This window comes from Mauremys mutica, chromosome 2 (assembly GCF_020497125.1).
Source record: "Mauremys mutica isolate MM-2020 ecotype Southern chromosome 2, ASM2049712v1, whole genome shotgun sequence".
Taxonomy (NCBI): domain Eukaryota; kingdom Metazoa; phylum Chordata; order Testudines; family Geoemydidae; genus Mauremys; species Mauremys mutica.
This window is the reverse complement of record NC_059073.1, coordinates 239,316,154-239,344,046: the sequence shown is the minus strand read 5'-3', so window position 1 is coordinate 239,344,046 and position 27,893 is coordinate 239,316,154. Positions and strand designations below refer to the sequence as shown.

The 27,893-nt window shown below is 41.0% G+C and overlaps 1 protein-coding gene across 2 annotated transcripts in view; it reads right to left on the bottom strand.

Annotated features, from left to right (window-relative positions):
* The window catches only part of SNX13 (sorting nexin 13), a 165,858-nt gene that overhangs the window by 86,278 nt on the left and 51,687 nt on the right, over positions 1-27,893 (bottom strand). For both annotated transcript variants that reach the window (XM_045006178.1, XM_045006179.1), the window contains exons 3-5: positions 18,023-18,125; positions 13,325-13,414; positions 2,320-2,441 (exon numbers count right to left, since the gene is read on the bottom strand). In XM_045006178.1, coding sequence (XP_044862113.1) covers positions 2,320-2,441; positions 13,325-13,414; positions 18,023-18,125 — 315 coding nt within the window. The remainder of the gene's footprint in view (positions 1-2,319; positions 2,442-13,324; positions 13,415-18,022; positions 18,126-27,893) is intronic.

The following is a 27,893-nucleotide window of genomic DNA, read 5'->3' as shown; positions in this document are numbered from 1 at the left end:
TAAAATAGCGGCCACCATTTTATTATACTTATGTATCAACATTTCATTAGTGCTCTTAGGGAAAACAACACTTTCTAACTGTGTAGACTGAAGGGTGTTCCTCCCTTTTGCTTTTAGTAAAGCAGGAGGCAGGCAATCACAGCTCCTCCTTCTTGCTAGGCATTCCCATTCCAGGTTCTTTCTTAACTGAAAAAGAAGAGTAAACCACTCTGGTATCTACTCTGCCTAAAAGGGCCCCACTACAATACTCATAAGTAAAACCACCTTGGTTTCTGAACAGCTTTCCCGCCAAAATAGGTAAGAAACTTTACAAATGGTTGAGCCTATAGCAAAGTCTAGTCTAGAAGCATGAACTTGGGGGAAAAGATAAATAGAAAGCATTACACTTTGTAGAGTATTGCAAAGCTATGATTCAGAAGCCAAACTGTTCACTTGAGGTAAATACCTAATAATCACACAAAGAACACTAGGTGGCAGCCTTACCTAATTCCTCCGACAAGCATCTCCCAAGAAGAAAACAAAGAATTCTGAAGAAAAATAATCCACCTACCTACAACAGCTGTATACCAAGCTATAACCACTGTAACAAACTTGAGCAGCCTTTTTTTTTTTTTTTTTTTTTTTTGGAGTTACAGCCTATTGATGGCTTTGTGCCAATTCTATAAAATAAAGTTCTTATTCATATTTTATTTTGAAGTGCAATCTTCTTAATCTTACAAGGACAGCAAATTCTACTTTAACGTCAAAACAGGTCAATCTAGTTATAACTAATTCATTAGCTCTCCCATAAGCTGTTACATTTTTTGCCTATAGCTAAATAGCACTCAAGAATCTGTGAATTTCTTCCATCCCTGTAAAAATAAACAAATGAAGTAATTGCACAGAATCACAGTAATTAAAAGATGGAAGCAAATAGCAGCCCATCTCCTGCAAATGCAGGATATTTCCCACAGTACACAGCCTCCCGTGTTGCTTAGTCTAGTTTTAAGTGTCCCAAGCGATAGCATTTGAAAGTTTCCACTATCCTATAGCCTAACAGATTTCAATGGTATGACGTCTTCTTGATATTAAGACTAATTTTCCCGCATCTATTTCACCCATTATTCTAGTTACATTCCACTGTTCACCCTACATTATTTTTCACCTTCACTGGTTACTCCTGGGGGCATTCTGTGCCAAAAAACTAAAAATTCTGCACACAATATTTTAAAATTCTGCAAATGTTATTTGTCAAAATAACATTACATAATCATGCCAGTTTCAATTATTTTGATAATTTATTTAAAAATACCTGTCAGCAAGTATGTCTGTAACAATACATACACAAAATTCCCCCCCAGGAGTAGAGAGTTAGAGAAACCCCTATGACAACCCAGGCCCTGTTTCTCTGCCCCCTTTCCCCCGCCAAGAGCCCAGCTGGGGGCCAGACACACACAACCCCAACCCTGTGAAGTCCACCTGCGGGGGGCCCCCCCACAACCAATACACCCAACCCCCCTCGTCCCCAGAGTCCAACTGCAGGGGTTCCCCAGCCCAGATACCTGCACCCCCTCCACCCGCAAAACTCAGCTGCAGGCCCCCCGCCTTGCCCAGACACCCGTCCCCCTCCCCATCAGAGCCCAGGGATCCAGAGGGAGAAACAGGCTGATGCTCAGTCCCAGGCTTACACAGAGTTTCCTGCGCACCATCCTCTCCTTCCCTCAGGGCATGCTGTGAACTGTAGCTGCCAGGAACCCTCTAGCTCCCTCTCTCCCCCCCCCAGGGGTGTCTTCCATGTCCAAGCTGGGCTCTGCTGAGTCCACGGGCCCTTAGTGGCTGCTAGCAGCACTGCAGCCCATTTCTGTGGGGGAAAAGGAAATTCTGCACGCACAATGTTAATTTCTGCAAAATTCTGCATTGTGCAGTGGCACAGAATTCTCCCCAGGAGTAACTGGAAATAAAACCCTTACTTTTGAAATGTTGGCAAATTAAATACAATTATTAATCTTTCCTCAAGTCATTGTCACTACCACTTGATTCTTTCTATCATTGTTATCTGAACTTGCTCCAGCTTGCTATCTACCCAGTATCTTTCTGGCAATGACATTGCTAAAATTTAACAATATTCCACTCGGTTTACTCAGATTAGAGGATGGTCCAATGGCTGCAACTGTCTTGAACTATTATTTTTTCCACAAAATTCAGATACTTCTTTTTGTACTATGCTTAAGAGTTGAAGTTTTAAAAAAAATATATAAACTCCAGCTGTTACACTGCAATCTACACATAATATTTTGTACTTGTTTAAACTTATGTTTATATAAACACAAACAGTCTTACCTTGTAGAAAACTGAATAAGTGCATTTTGAAGAGCCTGCCTGATTTCAAGAAGAAAGGATTCATCATCACTTAGTGTATAATACCAGTACTGGACATAGTCCCTCAGTGAAAACTGGATTACCTAAAATTTAAAAAAAAGGATACAAAATAGCTTTTAGCATGTGATGCAACGGCTGTGTCATTTAAAGTTAATGTGATAAAGAATGCTCTCTCATATCCTTTACATCACAGTGATTGAGACATTGCTATACAGATAACTAAACCTCAACGTTGTTTATGTTTAACTCAGTCTCCCTACAGTTGACTAACATTCACCCTTCTCTATTGTTACAATGATGAAAACGCCAAGGCATATTTCAAAACATACAGAGACAAGGCTGATCATCAAAAAACAATCCTTGAAATCTTTGCTTTTACCAATATATTTTTATGCTTATACAGACATGAAACATACCTTAGACTATGCAAATTTACTCACAACCACATGAAATTCTCAGGCCTGGTCTACACGGAGGGGGTGGGGAAGGGTGTCGATCTAAGATACGCAACTTCAGCTATGAGAATAGCGTAGCTGAAGTTGACGTATCTGACATTGAATTAAAATTACTTACTCCGTGTCCTTGCACTGCTGGATTGACAGCCGCGGCTCCCCCGTCGACTCTGCTTCCGTCTCTCGCACTGCTGGAGTTCAGCAGTCGATGGGAGAGCAATCGGGGATCGATTTATCGCATCTACGCTACACGGGATAAATCGATCCCTGATAGATTGATCGCTACCCGCCGATCCCGCGGGTAGTGTAGACATACCCTCAGACTTCCTGCAGTTGTGGAAGGCCCCAAACACAGTGAAACACCATTGTACTGCTTGGCTGGGAGGAATGATAATCAGAGAAGCTATGCAGAGTGACTCTGCAGTTCCTTGGAACTAAATAGCTACTCTCTCCATATTGTTTGAGCAATGGGGTGTTGAGATGTTCCCGCAGTGGATTTACCAACTATAGATATCTACTGACCACAAAAAGGAAGGATGTGCAAACCACAACCTCTACTCATCACAATTACAACTGTGGCTCAGACATATAAGTACCATGCCACATGGATGCAGGAAGGTGGAGGAATATTTCATCTGCAAATCATAATTCTTGTTCTCTGTGACCTTTCTGTTGCAGACATGGATAAAGGCATGGTGTGACACTGGCAGATGAGGCTCTTGCCAAGACTGCAGGCATTACCTAGAACTGAAAAATTCATAGCTGGAGACCAGATCAGTTCAGTTGTATGTTAATTTTGCTTAAAATAGGTATTAGTCTTATAAGAATGTACTTAATGTTTAAACTATGAAATGCTTGTAAATTTCTGCATGCATTAATCTCACTTCTAATGTCCATATTCCATGCAATAAGAAAATATGTAAATTTTGCTTTATAGCTTTGAAAATATTTGCTCTGAACTTGTGAACCCAAGCATGGGAATTCCATCCCCTTTCCGACCATCCAGGACAACTATCAAAATTTAAGTGAGCCATTATCAGACAAAAGCTTTCATCCACCATGGAAAAGTACATGCAAAAGGACTCATCCTATTGCTTTGAATGCTGGAAGAAGGAAATAAAAATAGCTGACGTGAAGATTTTTCGTCTCTGTGGTTTGAACACTCACAGGGTCAGAGACACCAAACTGCAGCCAGAGATCCCCAGGGCAGCCCCTGGGTCTGCCCTGAACAACACTTTGAATTGAAAGATCACTACAACTCTGTTACTCTTAGAATTTAGATTGCAACTCATTTGTGCATATTTGCTTGCTTTAACCTAGACACACACACACACACACACACACACACACACACACACACACACACACCCCCCTCTTATTTTTCTTCCATACGTAATAAAACTTCAGACTGTTTATTACAGGATTGGCTAAAAGCTTTGTCTTTGGTGTAATATCTAGGGTACCAACTGATCTGGGGTAAGTGACTGGAGTCTTGAGACTGGAAGCAACTGAAATATTGTGTCATTTTTGGTGTAAGCGACCATTTATCAGTAAGTCGAGTTTGTCTTGGTGGCAAGATAGACTCTCCAGTCTAAGAAGATTGACTGTGACTCCATGGTAAGACTGATATAGTGATCCAGGAGTTCGCATTTGTGACATACCACCAGTTGGTGGTGTCTGCCCGGAGGTAGGCACGCTCAGTTGTGAGCCACTGCAGACAACGTGACATGCTGTAATCTTTAAATCTTCAAATAATGCTTAGGGGAGTACTTGGCAAGCGCACAAGATTTAACATGAACTAAAGTGTATGATTTTGCCCTGCATCATCATAGCAAAAATTGTGTCAACGGGGATTATAATATCAATTTCAATGATAAATTTAAAGAGAGTGAAAAACTGGCAAGTTTCCTCTTTTCATACTGTCAGCTCTGCATTTATAGCAAGTAATGGATTTTGCATGAAAAAACTCAGTAACAAAGCTGGCAACCCATTTGTGTCTCTTGCAAAGCTCACACTACTTTTACTTTTGCTGGGCAGCCACCACCATTCTTTTTGATGGTATTGACTCCTTGCACGTTTACAAAGGAGAGAGATTGCCAGGAGTCAAACTGCGATGGGGATGAATCCATAAACTATAAATAAGGCTGCAATTTAGTCATGGAAGTAACAGAAGTCTCAGATTCTCTGACTTCCAAAGACCTCCATGACTTCAACCAGCCCTGGCTGGGAGTGCAGGGTCCTCCCACCACTCCTGGCCATGGGCAGCAGGGAGCCCCCGGAGCTCTCTGCCACCACAGGCAGCAGGGGGAACCCTCACAGCTCTCAGGCAGGAGGGACCGCCAAAGCTCCTGGCATCCCTGGCGACAGGGGGAACCCCCAGAGTTGGGAGCGACCAGCAGAGGGGGACCCTGGAGCTCCCAGCCCACTCGCCGCTGTCCAGGCGCCTCATTTTATCATGGATAGTTTTAGTAAAAGTCAGGGACAGGTCACGGGCTTCCGTGAATTTTTCATTATTGCTGTGACCTGTCCCTGACTTTTACTAAAAATATCCATGACAAAATCTTAGTCTTAACTATAAATACAAATATTATGAAATATACAAGTATGATTTTTAATAAATGCATTATCATTCAAGAACTATTTCATTGTCTCAACAATTACATTCTCACAGCTATTTTACATGTATAAAAATACAGCAAGCTGGCAATAAATACAGTTTCAAAATGAGTATTCCAGGGTCACAAATAATCTTGTAAAACCTTTTTTCCCCTCTCTCTCGCTCTCACTCATACACACAGACACTTTTAGCAGGGTTTAATATAGATATAAAAAAATCTCAGACAAACAATGGAAAGGGGAAGTGAAGACAGCCTTGAGCCTGGGCTCAACATTTGAGAAAAGACAGTTACTTACCTCTCGTAACTGTTGTTCTTCGAGATATGTTGTTCATGTTCATTACAATTAGCATACACGGACGTCAGAAACTTTACCCCTTAGCAGCTTCCGTTGGGATGGCAGGGGAGCCCCCTAGAGTGGCGCCCTTATGGCGCTGTATACATTACCCTGACGGCCCAACCCTCCCTTCGGTTCCTTCTTGCTGTTGACTCTGACAGAGGGGAAGGGGGGTGGGAATTGTAATGGATGTGAACAAAACATAAAAAGAATAACAGTTACGAGAGGTAAGTAACCATCTTTTCTTCAAGTGATTGTTCACGTCCATTCCAATTAGGTGACTTCCAAGCTTACCATTGGAGGATAGGAGTCATGGAATGATTGACTTAAGAACAGCTCTGACGACCACTGCATCATCTCTGTTGGTTGACAGCATAGTGGCCTGTAAATGTGTGCACTGAAGACCAGGTGGCTGCTTTACAGATCTTCTGGATAGGGACCTGAGCCAGAAAGGCTGTCGAAGATGCCTGCGCTCTGGTTGAATGGGCCGTAATTGCTGGGGCTGGGACCTTGGCCAGCTCATAGCACATGCGTATGCAGTCTGTGATCCAGGATGATATGTGTTGTGCAGAGATTGGGAGACCCTTCATTCTGTCAGCTATGGCAACGAACAATTGGGTCAACTTGCAGAAAAGTTTTGCGCGCTCCATGTTGAATGCCACGGCTCTCCAGACATCTAGCGTGTGTAGGTTGCGGTGTCTCGGGCTCATGTGAGGTTTTGGAAAGAACACCAGTAAGCAAATGTCCTGATGCATGTGGAATTGGGAGACCACCTTGGGGAGAAATTTAGGGAGTGGTCTAAGCTGCACCTTGTCCTTATGAAACACCGTGTAAGGTGGTTCGGAGGTGAAGGCTCTCAGCTCGGACACCCTCCTTGCTGATGCAATGACCACCAGGAATGTCACCTTCCAAAAAAGCAAGTGGCCAAGGGCTCAAATTGTGGATTTATGAATTTGGAGAGGACCAGGTTCAGATTCCAGGTTGGGACTGGTGGGAGAGAATAAGGGAACACCCTCTCCAGCCCTTTGAGGAATCGCCCCACGATGGGATTAGAAAACACCAAGTGCCCAGACTCTCCTGGACGGAAATGGCTGTCAGGTGTACTCTGATGGAGGAAAGGGATAGACCTTGATGCTTAAGGTGCAGGAGTTAGTCTAAAATAACTGGGATGGCAGCCTGGAGTGGTTGAAAGCGCTTGGGTTCACACCAACAGGAAAACCTTTTCCATTTCGCCAGGTAGGTAGCCCTAGTGGAAGGTTTCCTACTGCTGAGGAAAACTTGTCTCACCGACTGAAAGCACTGGCTCTCCATGGGATTTAGCCATGGAGTTTCCACGCCATGAGGTGTAGAGATTGCAGGTTCGAGCGAAGGAGACGCCTGTGGTCCTGCGTGATCAGGTCTGGGTGGAAGGGCAGGGAAATCAGGGCGTCTACGGACAGCTCTAGGAGGGTTGTGTACCAATGCTGTTGGGGGGCCAAGGCGGGGCGATCATGATTACCATTGCCCTGTCTCTGCGGATTTTGAGGAGGACCCAGCAGACAAGTGGGCTAGGAGGGAAGGCATACTTCAGACCCTCGCCCCATGGTATTAAGAACATATCTGCAATCGAGCCCGGACTGTGGTTTTGGAATGAGAAGAACTGAGGGCACTGTCTGTTGCTCTTGGTGGCGAAGAGGTCTACTTGGGAATAACCCCACTTTTGGAAGACTGACTGTATGATGTCCGATCTGATTGACCACTTGTGCATGTGGTATGACCTGCTGAGGAAATCCGTCAGCTTGTTCCATACTCCTGGGAGGTAGGATGCTTCGAACTGAATGGATAGGCTATACAGAAGTCCCAGAGAAGAGGAGCTTCTCGGCAGAGAGGTGAGGAGCGATGTTGTCTGTCAGGACTGTCACGCTGTGACCTTGCAAAGTGGTATGAAAGGTTTGGCAGGCCAGATGAACCCCTGAGCTCCTTCAAGTTGATACGGAGAGATATCTCATTCCTCGACCACAAGTCTTGTGTCCTCAGATTCCCCAAGTGCGCGCTCCAGCCCAGATCTGACGCGTCTGTTATTAATGTCAGAGAAGGTTGGGGCTTGGCGAAGGGGACCCCTGCACAGACCACTGGTTGGTCCAGCCACCAGCGCAGGGATTCTGGGACCTGTCCCAGGATCATCACCACAAGGTCCAGGCGGTCTTTGTATGGATGGTAAAACAGTGCGAGCCACACTTGCATGGGTCTTAGTCTCAGTCTGGCATGCTCGACTATGTACGTGCATGCTGCCATATGCCCTATTAACTGCAGGCAACACCAGACCGTGGTGGTGGGATACTGAAGCAATGATTTCACAATCTGCTCTATGGCTTGGAACCTGGGCTCTGGAAGGCTCGCTTTTGCCTGTACTGAGTCCAGGACTGCCCCTATAAACTCTATCCTTTGGGTAGGTATGAGAGAAGATTTGGGTACACTGAGGAGTTCCAGTCTGTGAAACGTGTCCATGACCATCATCACGTGGGATTGGACCTCGTCCTTGGAACGACCTGCAAGTAGACAGTTGTCAAGGTACGGGTGCACTAGAATTTGCCTTTTCCACAGGAAGGCTGCCACCACCGCCATGCATTTCATGAACACTCGGGGGGCAGTGGACAGGCCAAATGGGAGAACCGTGAACTGGTAGTGGTACTGGTTTACGACAAACCGGAAGAAGCATCAGTGCGCCGGATGAATGGCAATATGGAAGTATGCGTCTTTCATGTCAAGGGCAGTGTACCAATACCCCGGATCCAAAAGATGGAATGATAGTGCTTAGGGAGACCATGCAGAACCGGAGTTTGACCATACATTTGTTGAGTCCATGAAGGTCTAAAATGGGTCAAAGACACCCCCTTTGTCTTGGGGATTAGAAAGTAAAGTAATGGGAGTAAAACCCTTTTCCCCTTAGGTACGGTGGAGGAGGTTCCACAGGAGCTATCTCAAGGAGCAAATGTACCTCCCGCATAAGGAGTTGCTCATGAGAGGGGTCCCTGAAGAGGGACAGAGAAGGTGGGTGGGAGGGAGGAAGGGGAAGAGGAGAACTGGAGTATCCCACCTGTACTGTGCGTAGGACCCAGCCGTCTGATGTTATATGGGACCACACATGGTAGAAGTGGGATAGCCGGTTAAAAACTGTGGGGATGAATCCAGGAACTGGGTTGGTACACTGTCCTCAGGCACGCCTTCAAAACCTTTGCTTGTTTCCGGGCTGGGGTTTATTCTGGCCTTGGGTATGTGCGTTGTTCTGTCTATGCCTGTTATTCCTATCCCACCTGCGATACGTCTCCTGCCTGCATTGGGGTTGATACTGCCTCTGCTACAGAGGCTGAGGCCTGAAGGGTTTTCTCTGGGTTGCCGGCAGAGTCCCTAGCGACTTCAGGGTGGCCCTAGAATCCTTAAGGCCATGCAGCCTGGAATCTGTTTGCTCCAAGAAAAGGCCAGAGCTCTCAAAGGGAAGGTCTTGGAGGGTATTCTGGACCTTTGAAGGGAGGCCTGATACCAGGAGTCATGCAGAGTATCGCATGACTACCCCCGAGGCAATGGCTCTGGCCGCAGAGTCATCTGAATCAAGGGAGGCCTGTAGCGAAGTCTTAGCCACTGCCTTCCCTTCCTCGATTAAAGCCGTAAACTCAGAGTGAGTCCTGGAGAAGGCGATCCTTAAACTTGGACACGGCCATCCCAGAGTTGAAGTTATGTCTATTAAGGATCGCCTGCTGGTTGGCTATGCGTAGCTAGAGGCCTCTGGAGAAGTAAACTTTCCTACCGAAGAGGTCCAAACGCTTGACCTCCTTGGCCTTTGGGGCCAAGGCTTGTTAACCCTGTCATTCCTTTTTGTTGACTGCTGAAACGACTAGGGAACAGGGAGTTGGATGGCAGAACAGGAACTCGTAGCCCTTGGAAGGAGTGAAGTAATTCCGTTCTACCCCCCTGGCCATCGGCATGATGGAGGCCGGGGTCTGCCATATAGTTTTGTAATTCATTTGTATGGTCTTTATGAGAGGTAGCGCGACTCTGGAGGGACCCTCGGGCAACAGGATATGCACCATCAGATCCCCTACTCAACCATTTCTTCCGCCTGGAGGCTCATATTGAGGAAGATCCTGCGGAGTAGCTCCTGGTGAGCCCTGTGGTTGATTGGTGGTGGCCCTGAGACTGATATGCCTGCCACCGTCGTATGGGGAAAGAGGAGATGCCCTGTTGCTGGTGGTAGGCCCATGGGGTCCAGAATGGCCACTGACCTGGAGGAGGCCATTGTGGTTGCCATGCTGGTTGGCACTGACAACTCAATGAGGTCTTTTGCTGCCTCGAAAGTGTCTGGTGGAGGGGTGTTCGAAGACCTCCTCCAGACATTCGTTGGCACTGAATCGCTGGGTACCAATGAGGCCTGTGGCTCCAGAGTTGACAGTGCCAGTTCTTGGCTCGGGCCTGCAATGTGTCTTCGTGTGGCAGGAGCTTCTTTGAGCGGCTCAGTAGCTCTTTGGGGAGAGCACCCTCTTCCCCTTTCTTGTGACGCTTAGTCGGTGCCGGAGAGGTCAACTGGCGCCAAGGTTGGTCGTCCCGTCTTGGTGCTGGCTATTTATGGTGCCTGGGCGGTGCTGGGTCACACACGGATGCCGGGGCACTTCACACCAAGGAAGCCAGGGCCAGTCGGTCAGGGGCCAGTGGCTGTAACGTGGCCTCCATGAGCAACTGCTGAAAGCAAAAGTCTCTTTCTTTCTTGGTGTGCGGCTTGAAGGCCTTGCAGATTTTGCAGCATTCTGCCTGATGAGACTCTCCCAGACACCGGAGACAGGAGTCATGGGGGTCGCTGTTAGGCACAGACTTGCGGCACGTGGTGCAAGCTTTAAAACCCTGGGCTTGCGGCATGCCCCACAGCCCAAGGTTGGTGCTGGAAGTAGCAACCAGAAAACAATGGTATTTAGCTAACTGATAACTATCTAAGAACAACTCTAACTAGAAGACTGGAAGGCTAAGGGGTCACTCTCAAGCGAGCGAGAGAGAGAACGTTCCAACGCCGCCACGGACGGTAAGAAGGAACTGAAGGGAGGGTCAGGCCAGCAGGGTAATATATACACCACCATAAGGGTGCCACTCTACGGGGCTCCCTAGCCGTCCCAACAGGAGCTGCTAAGGGAAAGTTTCCGATGTCCGTGCATGCGGTGCGCGCACACTTAATTGGAATGGACGTAAACAATCACTCGAAGAAGAGCTGTTAGATATATGTGAGGGTGGTAATAGCTCTCCCTTAAATTTTCCCTTCTAAGCAGCTTTCTGAATTACTGAAGAGTGGTTCAACTGCAATTTGGTTCATTTGAATTTTGCAAGGAGATCAGAGCGAGGAGGCAGAAGGATATACAATTTATCTGTTGCACACAATCCTTGCTGTCAATGGAAAGCTAAGCATTGGGAATAGAGTTCTGAGAGTACTTATTGATCTGGCATACAAAGAATCCAAGTTGTGAATTTTTCCTGACTGCTTTGTTGCAAGTGAACTTCTCCATGGTCAGTCAACAGCTGAGGAAGACAGGGATTAAGTCTCATTTATCAGCTCCTATAAAGGATATAGGGGAATGAAGGTGAACTAAGTAAATTTACACCAAATTTAAGCTTTAAAAAAAAAATGAAAAGGTTCCTAAGCCTACATAGTTGCAAAGATAATGTCCAAATACAAACAGAGTGTAAACAGATTAAGTGTTGCCTTCCTGAATCTGAAGGCAAACAACTCTAGTGCCTGTTCGGCAGTTCAGAAGACTTCCCAGGCAATAAAAAAAAAGATTCTGAGCAGGAGTGAAACACACAACAGTATCAAATTCACTCTTTCGGTTTGAGATGACTGTGGGCAGTAGAGGTAAGCCCTAGAGATATTCACAGATAAGGAACATTTAAAAAAAAAAGGATGATTGGGAAGGAGTAGAGAACCAGTCATCAAAAGTATTCTGGAGGCAGGGACTGATGGGGAAAGAAGGAGTTAGAGAAAATGCTTCACATCCTGGCTGAAAGCCAGATAGAAAGAAATCATGGAACTTGGACTCCAAAATTATTCCAAAGTTGCCTCACGCTTTCTCAACCTTCTGCAAAAAAGGCAAAATTAGAGACACGCTCATAATTGGTATAGTTGATATGATAGAGATCAGGATGACACTTTTAACTGTGTCTTGTAATATACTAGTTTGGTACTATACATAATACCTAATTTGTACTAATTTAGACAGAGAATGGTGAGTTGTACAGAACCATTAAAAGATGAGTTATAGGGAGGAATGGATATAGATAACATAAGTACTCTCTGAGAATTATTTGCTGCACAGAGCTTGAGAGCTAGTACTGGGGTTTGAAAACCAGTTCTATCCCCTTTTTTTTTTTTTTAAAGAGTAAAAACTAAACTTTTAATCAGTCACCTTTTTTTCCTCTATTGCTTCTACTCAATATTTAGCACAGGATCCAAAACTTTTGAAGAGCTGTACGTTATACCCAGGCTGTGTCAGCTATCATTACATTTACTTTGGGAGAACAAACATTTTTAAAATGTCACCTTAAAAAAAAACAAAAAAAAAAAAACACACCCTCCTGAAAATGAAATTGTTAATTATGTAGGTAGTTATGCTAGAGGCTTAACCTTATTCTGAGTATTTAACATATTGTTAGAACAACTATTTCACTTGAGTGTCTGGGTTTGTAGCAGAGAGTTTGTATTCAGAATTCGAGATATTTGTAATCTGATGCCTGAAGGATAGCCTCAGGTTTATTATAGCAAGTATATTTTCTAAATATGTTCAGCATTCTTTGGGGCAGAAAACATTGCTTTAGCTAAACTCTAAAAAGTGAAATGCACATAATTCTGTAATTCTTTTATAATAAAATCACTTTAAATGCAGGTGTCTTCACTGAAGAGACCAAGATTAGATCACTTATGGTGATTAAATGAATTATTTTCAACCTTTAGTCTTTCCTCTTATAGGCATATAGGCAAGGCAATGTAGGGAAACCTAAAATGCCACCGCCCATGTCATATTTGTTCTGTAAGTAAACAAAAACGTTAAAGGAGGCTCAACCGAACACCTCTTAGACTTGTTTCTTGTTAAATATTGTGAATAATGTTCAACCTGCAAGTCATTACTGTGTTGACTGTAACCACTACTCAAAAGACTCTAAACAACTGAAAATGCTGAATTTGTCCACATTCATCATTTTGAATAAAATCTGTCAAATAAGTAACACAGTTCAAGTAAAAATTAAGGATTTAACACATTCTGCAACCACGTAAGTATAAAATTAAATTCAGTCTTCCACACAGAAAATGTTTGATATTTTACAAGTGAGCTTTCCAACCTGTAAATGAGGCCAGAATTGTTAGAGTTATTTAGAATAGTCTTCAAGTGGGTTTAGCACTGTGCAATTTATATTAAAGCAGTATTCAATTATTGCAATTCATATACAGTTTCCCATTTTGTGGATCATGTAAATATTTTAGTCATGAAGGCCACAAAAATACCACACCCAATACATGAAAAAAAAATCAAATATTTTATATTAAAACTCACTTGTTGCAAAGGTTCATCAATTATATTGGCACCTGTCAATCTTCTGTCAATTTTAATGGGCCTGGCTTCACATTTCATTTCTTCTGTACACTTAAAAATAGATTAGACAATTTTACTAAACAGATCTTCACTGAATAAAAATAGTCGCATCTACTGTTCACAGTATATGAATATTTTTTAATGAGGAATCCTACACTACAGTATTTACCTTATAATCATTAGTTATATAGTACATAAAATAATTTGAAAATGTTTATTTATATTATATAAATATACATATACACACACCCTCCCACCCTTTGTACTACATACTGAATCGAGCTGAGGGACTAATATTAGAAAAACTCTGCCCATATGGTAAAAAATTTGGTTTATTTGAAATGTCATAATAGTCAAATATCAGAGGGGTAGCCGTGTTTGCTGCTTTTACAGATCCAGACTAAGAGTCCTGTGGCACCTTATAGACTAACAGACGTTTTGGAGCATGAGCTTTCGTGGGTGAATACCCACTTCGTTGGTGGGTATTCATGCATTGGTGGGATGCATGCATCCGACGAAGTGAGTATTCACCTACGAAAGCTCATGCTCCAAAACGTCTGTTAGTCTATAAGGTGCCACAGGACTCTTTGCTGCTATAATAGTCAAAGGAGAGAGGATAGTCTGTGGTTAAGACAGGACTGAAAGTAAAGACCTGGGACTTGTACCTGACCATTAAAACTGCAACCTTGTGCAAATCACTTCACCCTCTGTAGTGTGTTGAGCACACAAAACTAAACTTATTTGGAAAATTACTTAAAATAATGTTGAACTATTATATAACAAACCCCGGAAAGCCTGTAAGTCAAAAATAAAGATGTCTTTGTTAAACAGGGTACTATAAAAATGCATATAAACTTTGCACCACAAGATTTCAGTACACAGATCAGCTAACAGATTATAAGAGGACATATATGCACAGCCAACCGATATATAAACCAGTAGTAAAAGCATCAGGGAAGGTTGTGAGGACTGACCAGACTTCAGTCATAGAAATGTCATTTATAAGGGGAGGGGGAAGTGCTCTACAAGTCAGGTTAGTCCACACATATAATGATCAAAGTAGCAATTTAAACAAAAAACTGAGGGTGAGATCAGAGAAGGCAGAATTTCTCAAAAATCTGCTCACAGAGCCAGATTAAGAGAAGCAGAGGTATTGCTTACGCAATACCATACAGTATATGCATTGAAGATTAGACAGCAACTCTGCACTCTCAAACATTAGAGCTTCCCTTTTTTCAGCCTCTGGTAATATAAACATAAAACTTCTAACGACTGTTTGCCGTGTTTTTGTATTGGTCCAATAAAAGATTTTACATCACCCACCCTGTCTCTCTAAACTTCTATTGAGACAGAACTTCATAGTCTGACATCTAAACATCTCTGCATCATTGGAGCAGGAGACTCAAAATGTCTTGGTTCAGATAAAATATATTTAGAAACAAACAAAGGAACTAGGCAGAAACCAATTTATCTTAGTGAAACACCTTGTTGGGAGGCTGAGAGGTCTGCATCACTAATTTGCTGATTTGTCCTTCAGCAACAGCAGCAACTAAAAATAAAACCTCATGGTTTAACATTCTCATGGAAACTGAACAGAGGCTAAAAACAGGAGACACACACAGAGCTCTGAGCACTAAGCTTGTACTTCAGATGATATCTCCATAGGTTTAAATAACTTTGCCACAAGAGGATAAGCAACCAACTGGCCAACAACCCAGCTTCTGAAGATGCTAACAGAAGTTTATACCCTCGAAACAAAGACCTGCTAAAACCCCACAACTAGTTTTTTATTTTTAAAATGTGCAATCTCGATAGCCATGGAATAAGCTTGTCTCTCCACTGAAGCTTTGGGCATAAGAAAGGACAAGTCAAAGAGGAACAAGGAGACAGCAGCCATTTCAGATTTCTTCTTAGTGTGTGAGCAACATGCCTCAGGTGGCACATAACCAGGATTCATCACCGAATTTGGTCTGCTGTTTGAATCATTAGCTCCCCAGCCCAGGCACTGATAGGGAGTGTGATGTGAATGGCGATCCATGTCTTTGTCTCAAACTGAGGAGTTAGAGCTAAACACAGGTTGTTTAAATTTGGCTGGAGGCCTTTGGGTTACCAAGGATCTTCTCTGTCTTGAAGTGCACACAATCAATCAATAGGCTGGGATTCGTTTAGGCATCTGACCCAATGAGACCAATGGCTTTAAGCATTATGAGGCAAGAAATACTTAATATTTGTACTATCTGAGGGCCATTTACAATATGTTCTGGTTTGCTTCTCATTATTTGCATTACAATAGCATGCAGAGACCGCATTCAGACTGAACAGACATTGTGCTGGATACCATACAAACACCTGCTAAGAGAGAGCTCCTGCCCCACAAAGTTTGGTTTAGAGACAAAACAGAACAAGCGCATGTACCAGAAAGAAAAAAAGAATAGGAAAAGGGAGGATGAGGGTAACAGTGATGGGAACACCTGGTATCACAATCCACTCAATCTGCCTAAAAATTTCTGAAAGGAAAGAAGAAAAGCAACTCCTGCTGTAAACCCTGTGCAATGCATGGAAAACATTTTGGGGGAAAAGAAGATGGCTAGGGTTGTATAGATTGGAACTATAAATTCTGCAATTTCATAAACACTCTCCTTTCTTTGTTGTGTGGGCTGTTCTATTTTAAAACTAAAACATACCTCAACACAAACACACAAGAGCCTAGAGTTTTGACTAACCTGTATGTAATGAATAGACAAAATTAACCTGAATGTAAACACACATTGCACAACATCAAAAGTCAGTAATCACCTCCAAAGAAAGAAATTTTGGAGTAACTAAGTATTAGAGCAGTAGAAGGACTTTTGAAAGTATAGAAGTGACATAGCAATACTTAAGGCCCATTTTTAGTAGCTAATTGTTTTCTGTCTCTCAGTCAAGACAGCAAAGACTCTGGGGTTCCTCCTCCTCATTCCTTCTGATAAACAAGACGACAACCAATCACTACCCAGGATTCTCCCACTCTCTGAGGCTCACTCATCACTCTCTCTAGTTTGATTCCTTCTGACCCAAAGGGAATCTGTCTGCTCTACCTCCTTAACAAAGGAGAATCTATTGTTGAAGCCTGGCCTTGGATGGCCTGGTATGGTGGAAGCCTTCACTCTCTTGCCAGAGCCACAAAAAGCAAGTTGACTGATAAGTTAGTATATAATGCTTTCTGTGGCTCAGTTTGCAATAGAAAACCATGAGCTTGAGGGCTGAATTAGACATACGAGCCCGAGGCAAAGGAAATGGTAACCTCTAGTCCCATATCCCACTCCCTTCAAAGGAATGATAAACTGATGCCCTGCTCTAAGCACTCATCCGTTGTAGAATAGCATGTGTAGGTGCCTGCACATTCAAATAGTGACTAGTAAAAGCATGGAATAACAGGTATCAGTTTTGCAAGGCTTCCCCACTGATACTTGTCCCTCTTCAGCCCAGAAAGTGGCTCTGGCTCTAATGGAATGGACTCTCTAAACCTCATGAGACAATGAACTTCCTTCGGTGGCCTTACACGTCTTCAGCTGGCCGTAATGTATACAAAAGCCTAGATGCCTCTCCTTGAAACCTGGAAGAGAATCCAGTCCCCTGAAGGCTGCAGATAAATTTAAACACATTTTTGAGGCCCAGGCTTCAACATGCCTCGCTTAAGGAACAAACTCTCAAGGGATGTATCTTTGTTAGGTGGACAGGATCTTAGTTTTTGTCACTATGGAAGATCAAATATGGAGAACTACTTGAGAGCATGAAATACCTCTTCCATTGTTCTGACTGAGGTATGTGTTACATTACCTTCAAGGTAAGGAAGTGCAAAAATCTACCCAGTGAAGAGTCTTCAAAGGAGGATCACACAACCAGAAGACCAGGTTGTTAAACAGAGCAAAGAAAGGTCACTATCTTCAGGAAACATGACAGCTGAGTAGATGGTTTAACTATTTCCCTAGTTGTAACCCATTTACCAGTTTGCTTTCTATGACTTGGCCAAGACAGACTCCCATTCTATCAAGCTTTCCATACCCAATCTTCAGCAAGAGTCTCAACTTAGTTAGGCAAGAAAAGTAGGCTAACAAATGCCCTTCTGATCAGACGGACTCAAACTGAAGAGGCAGAGAGGAAGACGCAAGGAATGGAAAAATCCCAAACAGCAACGGTCATTTTGTTGGGGTGAGTGAGTGAGGAGCCTCAGTCTCAGCACTTCTGCAGACTAAGTCACAAACATTTATTAAATGAATACATAGGAAACTATAAATGTTAATCAGAGAAAAACTATACAGATTGCAGATAGGAAGAAACTACTTAGTATATAGGTTATTCTGCTTCTCACACTGTAGCCAGAGAAATATAATCAAAATAAGTTGTTTCTTTAAAGTAGCAAACACTTCCTAAAAATGTTTTTTTGAGATGCCAGTGCAGAGTTTGCCCATTTAGTACATTTCTTTGTAGCAGAAGAAAACCTGGCTTGAACTCTGAGAATAGAATTGTTTATCTTGGGAAATATGCACTTAAACTGATACATTTCAATTTTTTTTTTTATAGTACAGCATATTGAAAGACTCACATGGGAAAGTCTGAAGTTTATGGATTCTGATCTTGAAGCTATAATGCTTTGTAAATTTTCCTTATGCTGCTTACCTTAAAAATCCCAACAGACGTAGGAGGAAGAAGTGAGTGTTCACACTGTTCAAGGTACTTTTCTGAATTTGTTTTTCCAAATAAGAGAGTAACCACAAAACCCCTAAAAAAGATAAAAAAATAAAATAATCAGATTCCATATTCTAAATGTTTAACGACAATCTAAAACATAAAAATTCAAAGGCATCTGGTAAGCAATATTTTCTAGCAAACGTTTACACACATTGCCAAAGGTGACTGTTGTTCACCATATACAATGCTGGATCTCTATATTTTTCAGGAAATATTAAAAAAAAGAAAAAAAAACCCATGAAAACTCTACTTCCGTGTAACATCCTGTTTAATATCACCAGTATACTTTGTATTGGTAAAATCTTTAGCCCCTATCCAGCACTAGGATCTGTACTGATCCCTTCCATATGGGGATTCTGCACAGGGCAGGTCTTTATACTAGTGGATCCTGATGCAGGACCAGAACTAAAGATGGTAAATTTACACATAGTATTTATGTTCACAAAGATATTAGCAAAATGAAGTAGGTTTAGAGGCAGTCAAGCCATTATAAATAAATACATATATTATGTATATATTTTCTTTAAATTCTACAAAGCACTAAGCTCTTTAGAAATGCACTCAAACCGCAACATGAAAGCATAAGATATGGACACACAAACATTTCATGTATGAAAAGAACTCTTTGTATAATAACTTTTACCAGGAAGAAACTATATTATGCTATAGTAACACTGAACTGATTACTTAAATTAGCATAACAACAGCTGAAACAGGAAGGAGCAGTAAGATAAGATGTAAGGTCAAACAAGTAGTCTTATCAGGTAGCTTGGATACGAACAGAAAGCTAAGTTAAAAGCCTAAGGTTATGTTGAAGGAATTTAGTAAGCAAGTGGTTTTATTACTATTCTTTTTATTTAAATATACAATTTAATCAATGAAAAGAACACTGTAGAGCTTTTTTGAAGGATTGTCAGAAAAGGAGATTTTATCAGAAATTAACTTTTGGTTCTTCTTGAGCTTCTACAATAAGATGAATAGGAGTGCAACTAATTTTATTACTGCACATTTTCATCCTGGTAAAAATGAAGACGGCAGGAAAAAAAATAATGGTTTCAGTTGTGACTATGACAAATTCAATTGCTTTTTATGACGAATCAACTATTTAACCCTGATGGATGATAGCAGAAAGAAAAACACTTCTGCTTTTGATAGGAAGTGGATGAAACCCAAAAAGCTGTATTGTATGTTCTCTTTCCACTTCGGAATGGGTGAAAGCAAAAAAGCAGCCTTTGAAAAAGAATTAAGCTGGAGGAAAATGAGAAGGTGAAAGTGATTATTGCTCATGTTAGTCATACACACAGAGTTTTAATGGCAAATTGAAAATTTCAGGTAAACTAGTTGGATGCCTTTTATGGCCATATGGACAACCTGAACTGCTGCTCTACACTGAAATGTAACTATCAAAAATAGCATACTATTATTGAACAGATCTGCTCCCTGTTCGGTCACATATGGTATGCTTACTTTTATTAATAATATAGGGTCTGATTAGTACAAATGGATCTGTCTGAACACATGGGTACACTGAAGCAGAGCTATTTGCAGGTTCTAATCCCAAAACTGTAAGACTTTTTCCTCCTGCAAGCACTCCAGAAACAATATAACTAAGAAGCAGGGAGACTGATTCTATCCCTTTTTGCAGATCATCAATATGATGATTTACTAAATTCCAATCAGTTACACTTGTGAAAAGTCATGGAGGACCACACAGTTGCACAGCATAACTATGGATATTTCGCAATGTAGAACCTTTATTACTGTAGATGATACAAGGGGTGGGGCGCAGAACATAGCTTGATTTATAGATCCCAGGTGGAGTTAGCAGCACTGGCAGTTAGAACATATATTTTTACTCCCAAAGAAAGCATATTTGATATGGAAATCATTGAGGGACGATAAAAAAAAAAGAGCTCTACAGTGCCTTGCTTTCTGCACGCAGAGTTAGTTTCAGAGAACTGTACTTTACAGCCACTGTCAATGACAATTAGCATAATTAGCAGTTGAAATATCTTTCTTAGCACTTTCCCAAATGTGTTAGACTATATTAAAACAATTTCCCAAAAATAAATTTCACAGCATAATTGAAATGAAACTATATAAACAGACAACTTTTGCCAATCATGATTAATCATCAGTTATCCATTATCAATCCTCTCTCCAAAAGACAATTTTGCAGATATGAATTTTAAAGCAACATTTTATAAAGGAAGGGAACCAACTAGTTTTTTTGTTTGGTTGGTTGGTTTTTTTTTAAAGATGATGCATATAAGGTTTTATGCATGATAAACTAGTTTTAACTTCAAAAATAACTAATTTCTCTGTTATACTCTATCAAAAGACAATCAAAATTAACAGTTTTCCATGCACGGAAGTAACAGAAACTATATATATTATAGCTTTGTTTCAAATCTGTTAGAAAATCCAATATGGCACATTATAGTAATTTTTAAACCCAGAAATACTACATGTTTTAGCAAGGTAGATTAATTTAAATCAAGGTGATTTTAATCATGATTTAAATCAGCAAGTAGAAAACCTTGATTTAATAATTGATTGTAATCTTGTTTTTCATTGTACTTTTTAGTTGTTTTCCTAAAGAAAGATTGGATTCTCGCTGGCTGGTATAATTTGGTATTACTTTTTGTTAACGAGGACGATCCACTGGGGGGAGGGATAGCTCAGTGGTTTGAGCATTGGCCTGCTAAACCCAGGGTTGTGAGTTCAATCCTTAAGGAGGCCACTTAGGGATCTGGGGCAAAAATTGGTCCTGCTAGTAAAGGCAGGGGGCTGGACTCAATGACCTTTCGAGGTCCCTTCCAGTTCTAGGAGATTGGTATATCTCCAATTATTACCTTTATTACCTTTTATTACCACTATATATTTACCCATTTATTTAAGCAATTATATAGCTTGATTTATACTTATTCAAATCCTTAATTTTTACTTTATGATAAAAATGGTAAATGATGTATTTATCAATCTTTTATTTGTAATTTGTATCAAGCTGCATTTTGATGGAAATTGGAATTCAATTAAAATGTAAAAAAAAAAAACCAGCATTTTAACATTAGTTTTATTTATTAAAACTACCATAAATGTACTGGGATACATAAGGGAGAAAAAAGTTAAATGCAAAACATTTTTTGTAATTAAAACTAACTGATTTATTAAAACAAGGGAAGTATTTAGTAAATTGAAGTGACTTTCTGGTGACCATGTCCTTCAAGATATTAGAACTAGTAGATATCATCTCTTACAGAGTTTTTATTCGTACATTAGAAGAGGAAAACAAGTTTTTCTATTTTTTTCTATTCCAAACAGTTTGAATGAACTTGTCACTCAACTAGCTGAATAAACGGAAATGAAGAACATGTTCTCTATGCACCAGCAGAAGAGGAAACTTGTCAAAAATTGGGTTAGCACTTCAAGAAACACTGGTTTCATGTGCTTGGCCACTGAATTCTACCAGTTCAGTGGCCTGCCTTTCTTTAAAAACTTTAGCAGCAAATATAGACCGCTTGAATATTTCTGAATTTACAGGCACCTAAGGATAATCATCAACTTTTGTAATGGAATTTTGAGATCCTCACAGATGAAAGCTGCTATATACACAGACCACCCCTCTTGTTTATTTTTTATACTGATCTTCAGGCAAATTTGTCTTGTTTCTTTTTCTCAGAAGGTAAGCCACAGCTTTAGAGAATTTGGCCCTACGTACTGTACCAGAAGGAGGATGCAGTAGACTGTAGTTACTCATCCAAACATACTCTTATCACACATTTCTAGAAGTTAAGATAATATATATAGCTAAAATCTCAAACTTCAGAAAATGAGATAAAGAATTGGAAAGAAATCATGTCTATTCACACCTATATGAAGTGCTGAACAAATCAATTAGGTGCACACCGATGTGCATTCTTATCTTTTTCTGATGCATCAAGCATTGGCAACTGCCTGTGGCAGTCAAAATGTCAGACTACGAAGACCACTGTCCTGATCCAATAAGACAACTCCTATGTGACTAAGTTGAATGTGCTTCCCAGTTAAAAACTTCAAGCATGAGAGGCATGTGGGCAATAGATGGAAAATAAGGATTATGAAAGAGCATTTGTACCACAAACTATTGGTAACTTCTGTTTCTGTCTTTTCTTTTCAAACAGAAAAGGGAACTCATCTGTTCCACAGCAGCTGGAACCTTAACAGCAAAGGTAGAGGTTCACATGCCCACCTAGCTGGGGACAGCAAATGGTGTTCAAAAGTGCCAACACTGTGTTACTAGAGACGCAGAGTGATAATTTCAGCCTTTTATCAATACGAAACAGCTACCTTTTTACATAAGTCAAAAAGGACACTAACTGATGCACTGTAAAAAGTAATGTTTGTCTCAACTCCTTAACAGACACCGTAAAAGACACACTGATGAATACAAAAGGGGAGACCCTATGGCTTGTTTACATTCGAAAGTATTAGAGAGTTGTAACACTGTCATACAGGCAACTGTTTAAAACAGAATAGTGATGGGAGCTGAAGTTCTCGTCCATCGAGCTCCAGATTTATCTGGACTAATCTCTCCCTTAAGGAATTATAGCCCTAAAGGTGATAGCAACAAATTAAGACTATTTAAGGATCAAAAGCAGCTTCAGCATCATTCCCAATTTGGGCTGCATCTAAAAATGTAGGCAAACAACAGTTGTAATTTAAGATCCCAGCAACAAAAAGGGACACATTGATAAGATATTGATAGGTAGGCATAACAGGCCAGAAGATATTCCCTGCATCCACAAAGGAAGAGTCAGATGGTCTAAGCATGTGAGCAAAAGAAATCTAAGATGTTACCTTCAAAGCCTATTCTCTATGGCTACACGATTAAAATTCAATTCCAGCAAATAACTGCCATTTTGCCTAGCACCACTTAGGATCCAAAGGAAAAAAATGAGGAAAGATGTTACTCCTGGGGAAATTCTGCACCAAAAAATTAAAATTTGGGTGCACAATATTTTAAAATTCTGCAAAATTCTGCATATTTTGTCAAAATAACACAACATAATTACACCAATTTCAATTATTTTGGAAATTTATTTCAACATACCTGTCAGCAAGTATGTCTGTAACACAGACAACAAAAAAGATTCAGGAAATGTTTTTTGACAAATAAATTCCTTACTGGACATACTAATATAGAACTCTGGGTATTAATTTATATTAACTACAATACAGAAATGTATTTCCTGCACCCCTCAGAAGCAGTCCAAAGGCTTGAGGAGATCAGGGGTAATGGAGGAATTGCTGGGAAGAAGCCTGGGCATGAACTAGGAGGGCTGTTGAGTGTGGGTAGCAGAAGTATGGGACAGTTTTTATTTGGGGGGAGGGGCAGGAGGGACTGTTAGGGAGCTGGGGATCCAGCAGATCCTGGCTGACCTCAGCCTTTCCCATTGAGGCACATCTGCACATATCCCCATGTAGCCCTGTACTCCCAACTCCCATTCAGCCGCTGGCTCAATGTTGTCACTAGCTCATATGCCCCCTCCCCAGTCTGCCATCCCCTAACTAGCCCTTCTGAAGCCCGGTCTGTGACTCCCCAGCAACCCCGTGTGCCCTGCTCTGTTCATCCCCCCCCATATCCTGTGCCTCCTCACCTAAATCTGAGAAAGGTACCCTCTCTGCCCCCTCCCTCTCTGCAGCTGGATGCTCCAGCCCCTGAGCCAGCTGCTCTCTCTTCTGGCACCACACCAGCCCCTAGTGAGCGAAAGGTTTAATTACAGTATGACCCCTCTCACGGTTTCCCTTTACCTGCGCGTCAGAATCGATTATTCGGGGGGGGGAGGGGGAAGAGAATCTGCAGGGATATTAATTCTGCGTTTGTGCAGTGATACACAATTCCTCCAGGAGTAAAGATGTTCACATGTTGTTCAAAGAAAGGGGAGGTGGTAGAATTAGGGTCCAGCACATAGATGAAAAGAGTTATCAATACCTGAAGTATAGGCAAAATATATTTAATGGAAACTGAGATGGTCTATGGTTTTATGTTATATAACTTGCATAAATTATACCAATATTTTGCCTCTTGCTTCTGGAAATTCCAAATTCCCTAATGTGATAGCTTACCTGATCCTGAATTGATGAAGAGATGTACTACAAAAAAAAACCCTAAATGTTTGTAAATCAGTCTGCAAATAAAAAAAAATAAATATCAAGCAGAAAAGGATTTTAGACTTCAGACTTATAGCTATGCACATGTATAAAAATAAGAGTTCCAATATCATTCCACACACGTGCTGAAGAACATCGGTTGTAAGCTTACTACAGCATACTAAAATAAAATCAAATGTGCAGTTAGCTAGAGTATATCTATCACATTTAAAAGGAAACTATTTCCATATGATTTAACAAAGCATTTTTGTTTGACTAGAATATGCAATGAAGAAATAGACAAATTGATACTGTTCTGGTATCAACATTAATGGGACAAGAACACATAAAATAAATAATGGCACTGCTTAAATATATAGGCTTTGAAATACTGGTGAGGAAAAAACGACACAAACTGGTAAGACCGTTCATGCCAAATAGGAAAAAACACAGATATAAACATACAGGTATCAAGCAAAGATCCATAGCCAAAACTGTTGAGTGCTACACCTGTTTTGTTCAGGATGATAAAGATGAATTGGGTGTAGGGAGACCTCTCAAAGTATTAAGATTTGTTTGTTTGTCTGGTATAAAGGTAGATATACTACACAGCATATTATTTAATTGCTAAGTATAGACGAGTAATTTACCTTAAACATCAGCTTAAAACTTTGTTTGCTTTAACGAATCATGACAAGTACTTACATACCTTTGTATCAGAGGAAGAGTATTTGGAATCTTACATAATTTGGATCAGATTAATGTGATAGATTGTATTTTCTTCACTAATCAGACAGGAACAATTCAGATACAACCTAGCTTCACCTGTTCCGTACACATAGCTCTGTTCCTCACACACTGATACAGTTTAGAGTAAGCAAGTATCATGCTCCTGAAAAGATTAACAGCACTAAGTAGTGATAGGTAGGAAGGAAGGCAGGAAACCTCATGCACGTTATATTCAAAATAATAACATTCCACTTGAGATTTTACATCTACCAACATCAATAAATAAGTAACAGGAGGATGGCTGGAAAATCTGCTATAAAAGTATAGTGTATATTACCATAAAATGAAATTAGCTTAAGGCAGATATTGATGAGGCTTGGTGAAATGGACAAGATGTAGCAGCCAAGCTACCTATCATAATGAGTAATCAAAGATGGTAAATTGACTACATGAGGAGTAGTCTTTGGTTCCTCAGTCTGATAGATTTGACAAGCCAAGCAATTCAGCCTGGGAGCTGAAACTGAACACAAACTAGAGATTAGTGCAGTTTCCAATAGAATTCATGGGAATTTCTTAGACTACATTGTAATAAGGAAGTGGTAATAAATTAAGGAACTCTGTCTATAAACATTTTAACATGCTGCAGGTAGTTTTTTTAAATGAACTAGTTTACACATTTTGTGCTCACCTTATCAGTGGTAAGGGGGAAGCTGGCACCTACATGATTTCACACTTTCAAAGATAAAGTTGTCAAAAGCAAAAACATGCTACCTCAAAATATTGATAAATTACTCAAGTGAAGGAGCCATACAACACTTTAAGAAGTACTGGCCCACAGGAAAACACATACTCATTGGATCAACATGCTTAATATTGATAAGACCACAGATTTAAGATATTGACCGCGCCATACCTTTAAGGGGGAGGATGCTGTCCAGCTGACCAAAGGAAAGGGAACAGTGCTCTACAGGGGGCTGGGGGAGGGGAAAGGTCAGAAGCTGCTGCAAGAGGGGGGAAATGGGTCAGTGTAGCCGTGCTGACTCATCCCCTGGGACCAGAAGAGTTGAAAAGAGGCAAGCCCGTGCGGAAGAAGCCCTTTTCCACAGAGCAGGTAAGGCAGCACTCCCCCTCCCTCCCTGTTAGGTGGCAATATACCAGGACCTGCTGTGGGTATTACTCTAGCCACCCCTTTTTAAGGGGGCTGGGAAGGAATTTTTCTCTTACCACCAGATTGGCAGGGGAGGGAGGGGGGAGTGGTTCACCTGCCCAACAGCAGGTTCAGGGAGGGCTTTGCTGATCTGAGGCATGAAGGGAGTTAGGCTATATGTCACAACTTATTATATAAGCATGGAGCGAATGTTCAGTGCAGGTACTCCATTGAAAGGTATACGAGTGGATAAATGCCTGGTAAAGGACTTAAAATGGAGGCGTTAGATAAAGGAACAGAATGGGGAGAGGTTTGGGGGCTCCTACAAATGGTTCGGCATTCCTTATAGCCTACCTTAACCTTCGTGGGGGGGGGGGGGAATGGTAAGGTCCCAGCAATGGGTTGGCTGGGGGACCAGGATGGAAATGGAAAAAGAGGGGTGGCTGGCAGAAGCCCCTCAGGTACATTTTTATCTGACAGTTTGTCCCAGATATCTAATAGAGTTGAGGCCTCATTAAAACCATATCAAGTGTCTCCTGTCCTTTCTGTATAGCTGGACAAAGAAGTTTTCATATCATCCTACGAATTGAGCAGTGAACCCATAACAAAACTTTAAAATATTAGCTTCTTTACATCATCGCTCAACTGGAAGTACCAGTAAAAAATACCCAAGCCATACATGTCTAAAACCCCACTCCTTCTAGCGAAGTGTTTGCCAGGAATAATTCCGTTTTAACCAGGTTGTACAACTCCATAAAACTGACCCTTATGGGCTCTCAAAGAGTCTAGACTCCAAAATGGTTATGAGAAATACAGTGCCCTACTTTTAACTACTCTAGCCACTAAAGCACCCTCTCGGAAGCTACTACACCTGGCAATATAAACTGCTGGCATAACATCCTGCAGAGAGATTACTAGAGTTGATAATATGCTAAGCAGACTAAAACTCAATACATACTGAAGCACAAAAAAAATATAGCACTTATGCAGCATCATAAATTGAAAAAGGAAGGGAGAATTTCCTGGCTATTTACAACAGATAAAGTTACTCCCACAACACGTATTATGTAGTTTAGGATATACATTAACAACAAATAATATAATTTTGGTTTACATACAAGTATAGAAATAAAAACAAATTGCAACCTTAATTATATCACACGCTATAATACTGGAGCTAAACACAACTAAAATATCACCTGCTCTTACCTCATACAAAATTACACCCTCATGCCATTTCTTTGGATATGCAGCTGAAAGTGTGGTTGCCAAGGAAGACTGGCATTCAAATAGTTAACTAGCATATACATTAAAAAAACAGGGAAATGGGGTTTTGATAAGGGAAATGGACAAAGTACAGTTATCTCCTGGTTCTTGGCCAAGTAATCAGTACAGTAATTGAAGGTAATGATCAACTGAAGATAGTAAAGTCAGTCATTGCATGCCTGTTTATTTTCAGTTTATTGCTAAAATGTAAGAAATCAATATGACAAGTCATGAGTCAAAAAAAAAATGGTTACTGCTCAAACTTGGGTGGAGATATTGTAAAAAGCACCATTCAGTGGATAATAAAGTTCTGTTTGTTTATGTCCAATTTCCCTTTTTATTTCAGAAATTTTCAAGAAAGGAAATAAATATCTTGTCTGATACAGTATTTTACATGTTAAGTAAAAATTTAATAAAGTAAATAAAAAAGCAGCAAGCGGAGGATAATTTTATTTTCTTCACTTATTTAATAAGAGAAGTAGGATACTTTTTGCATTAGCCAAAGAAAAAATGCTAGATCAAAGA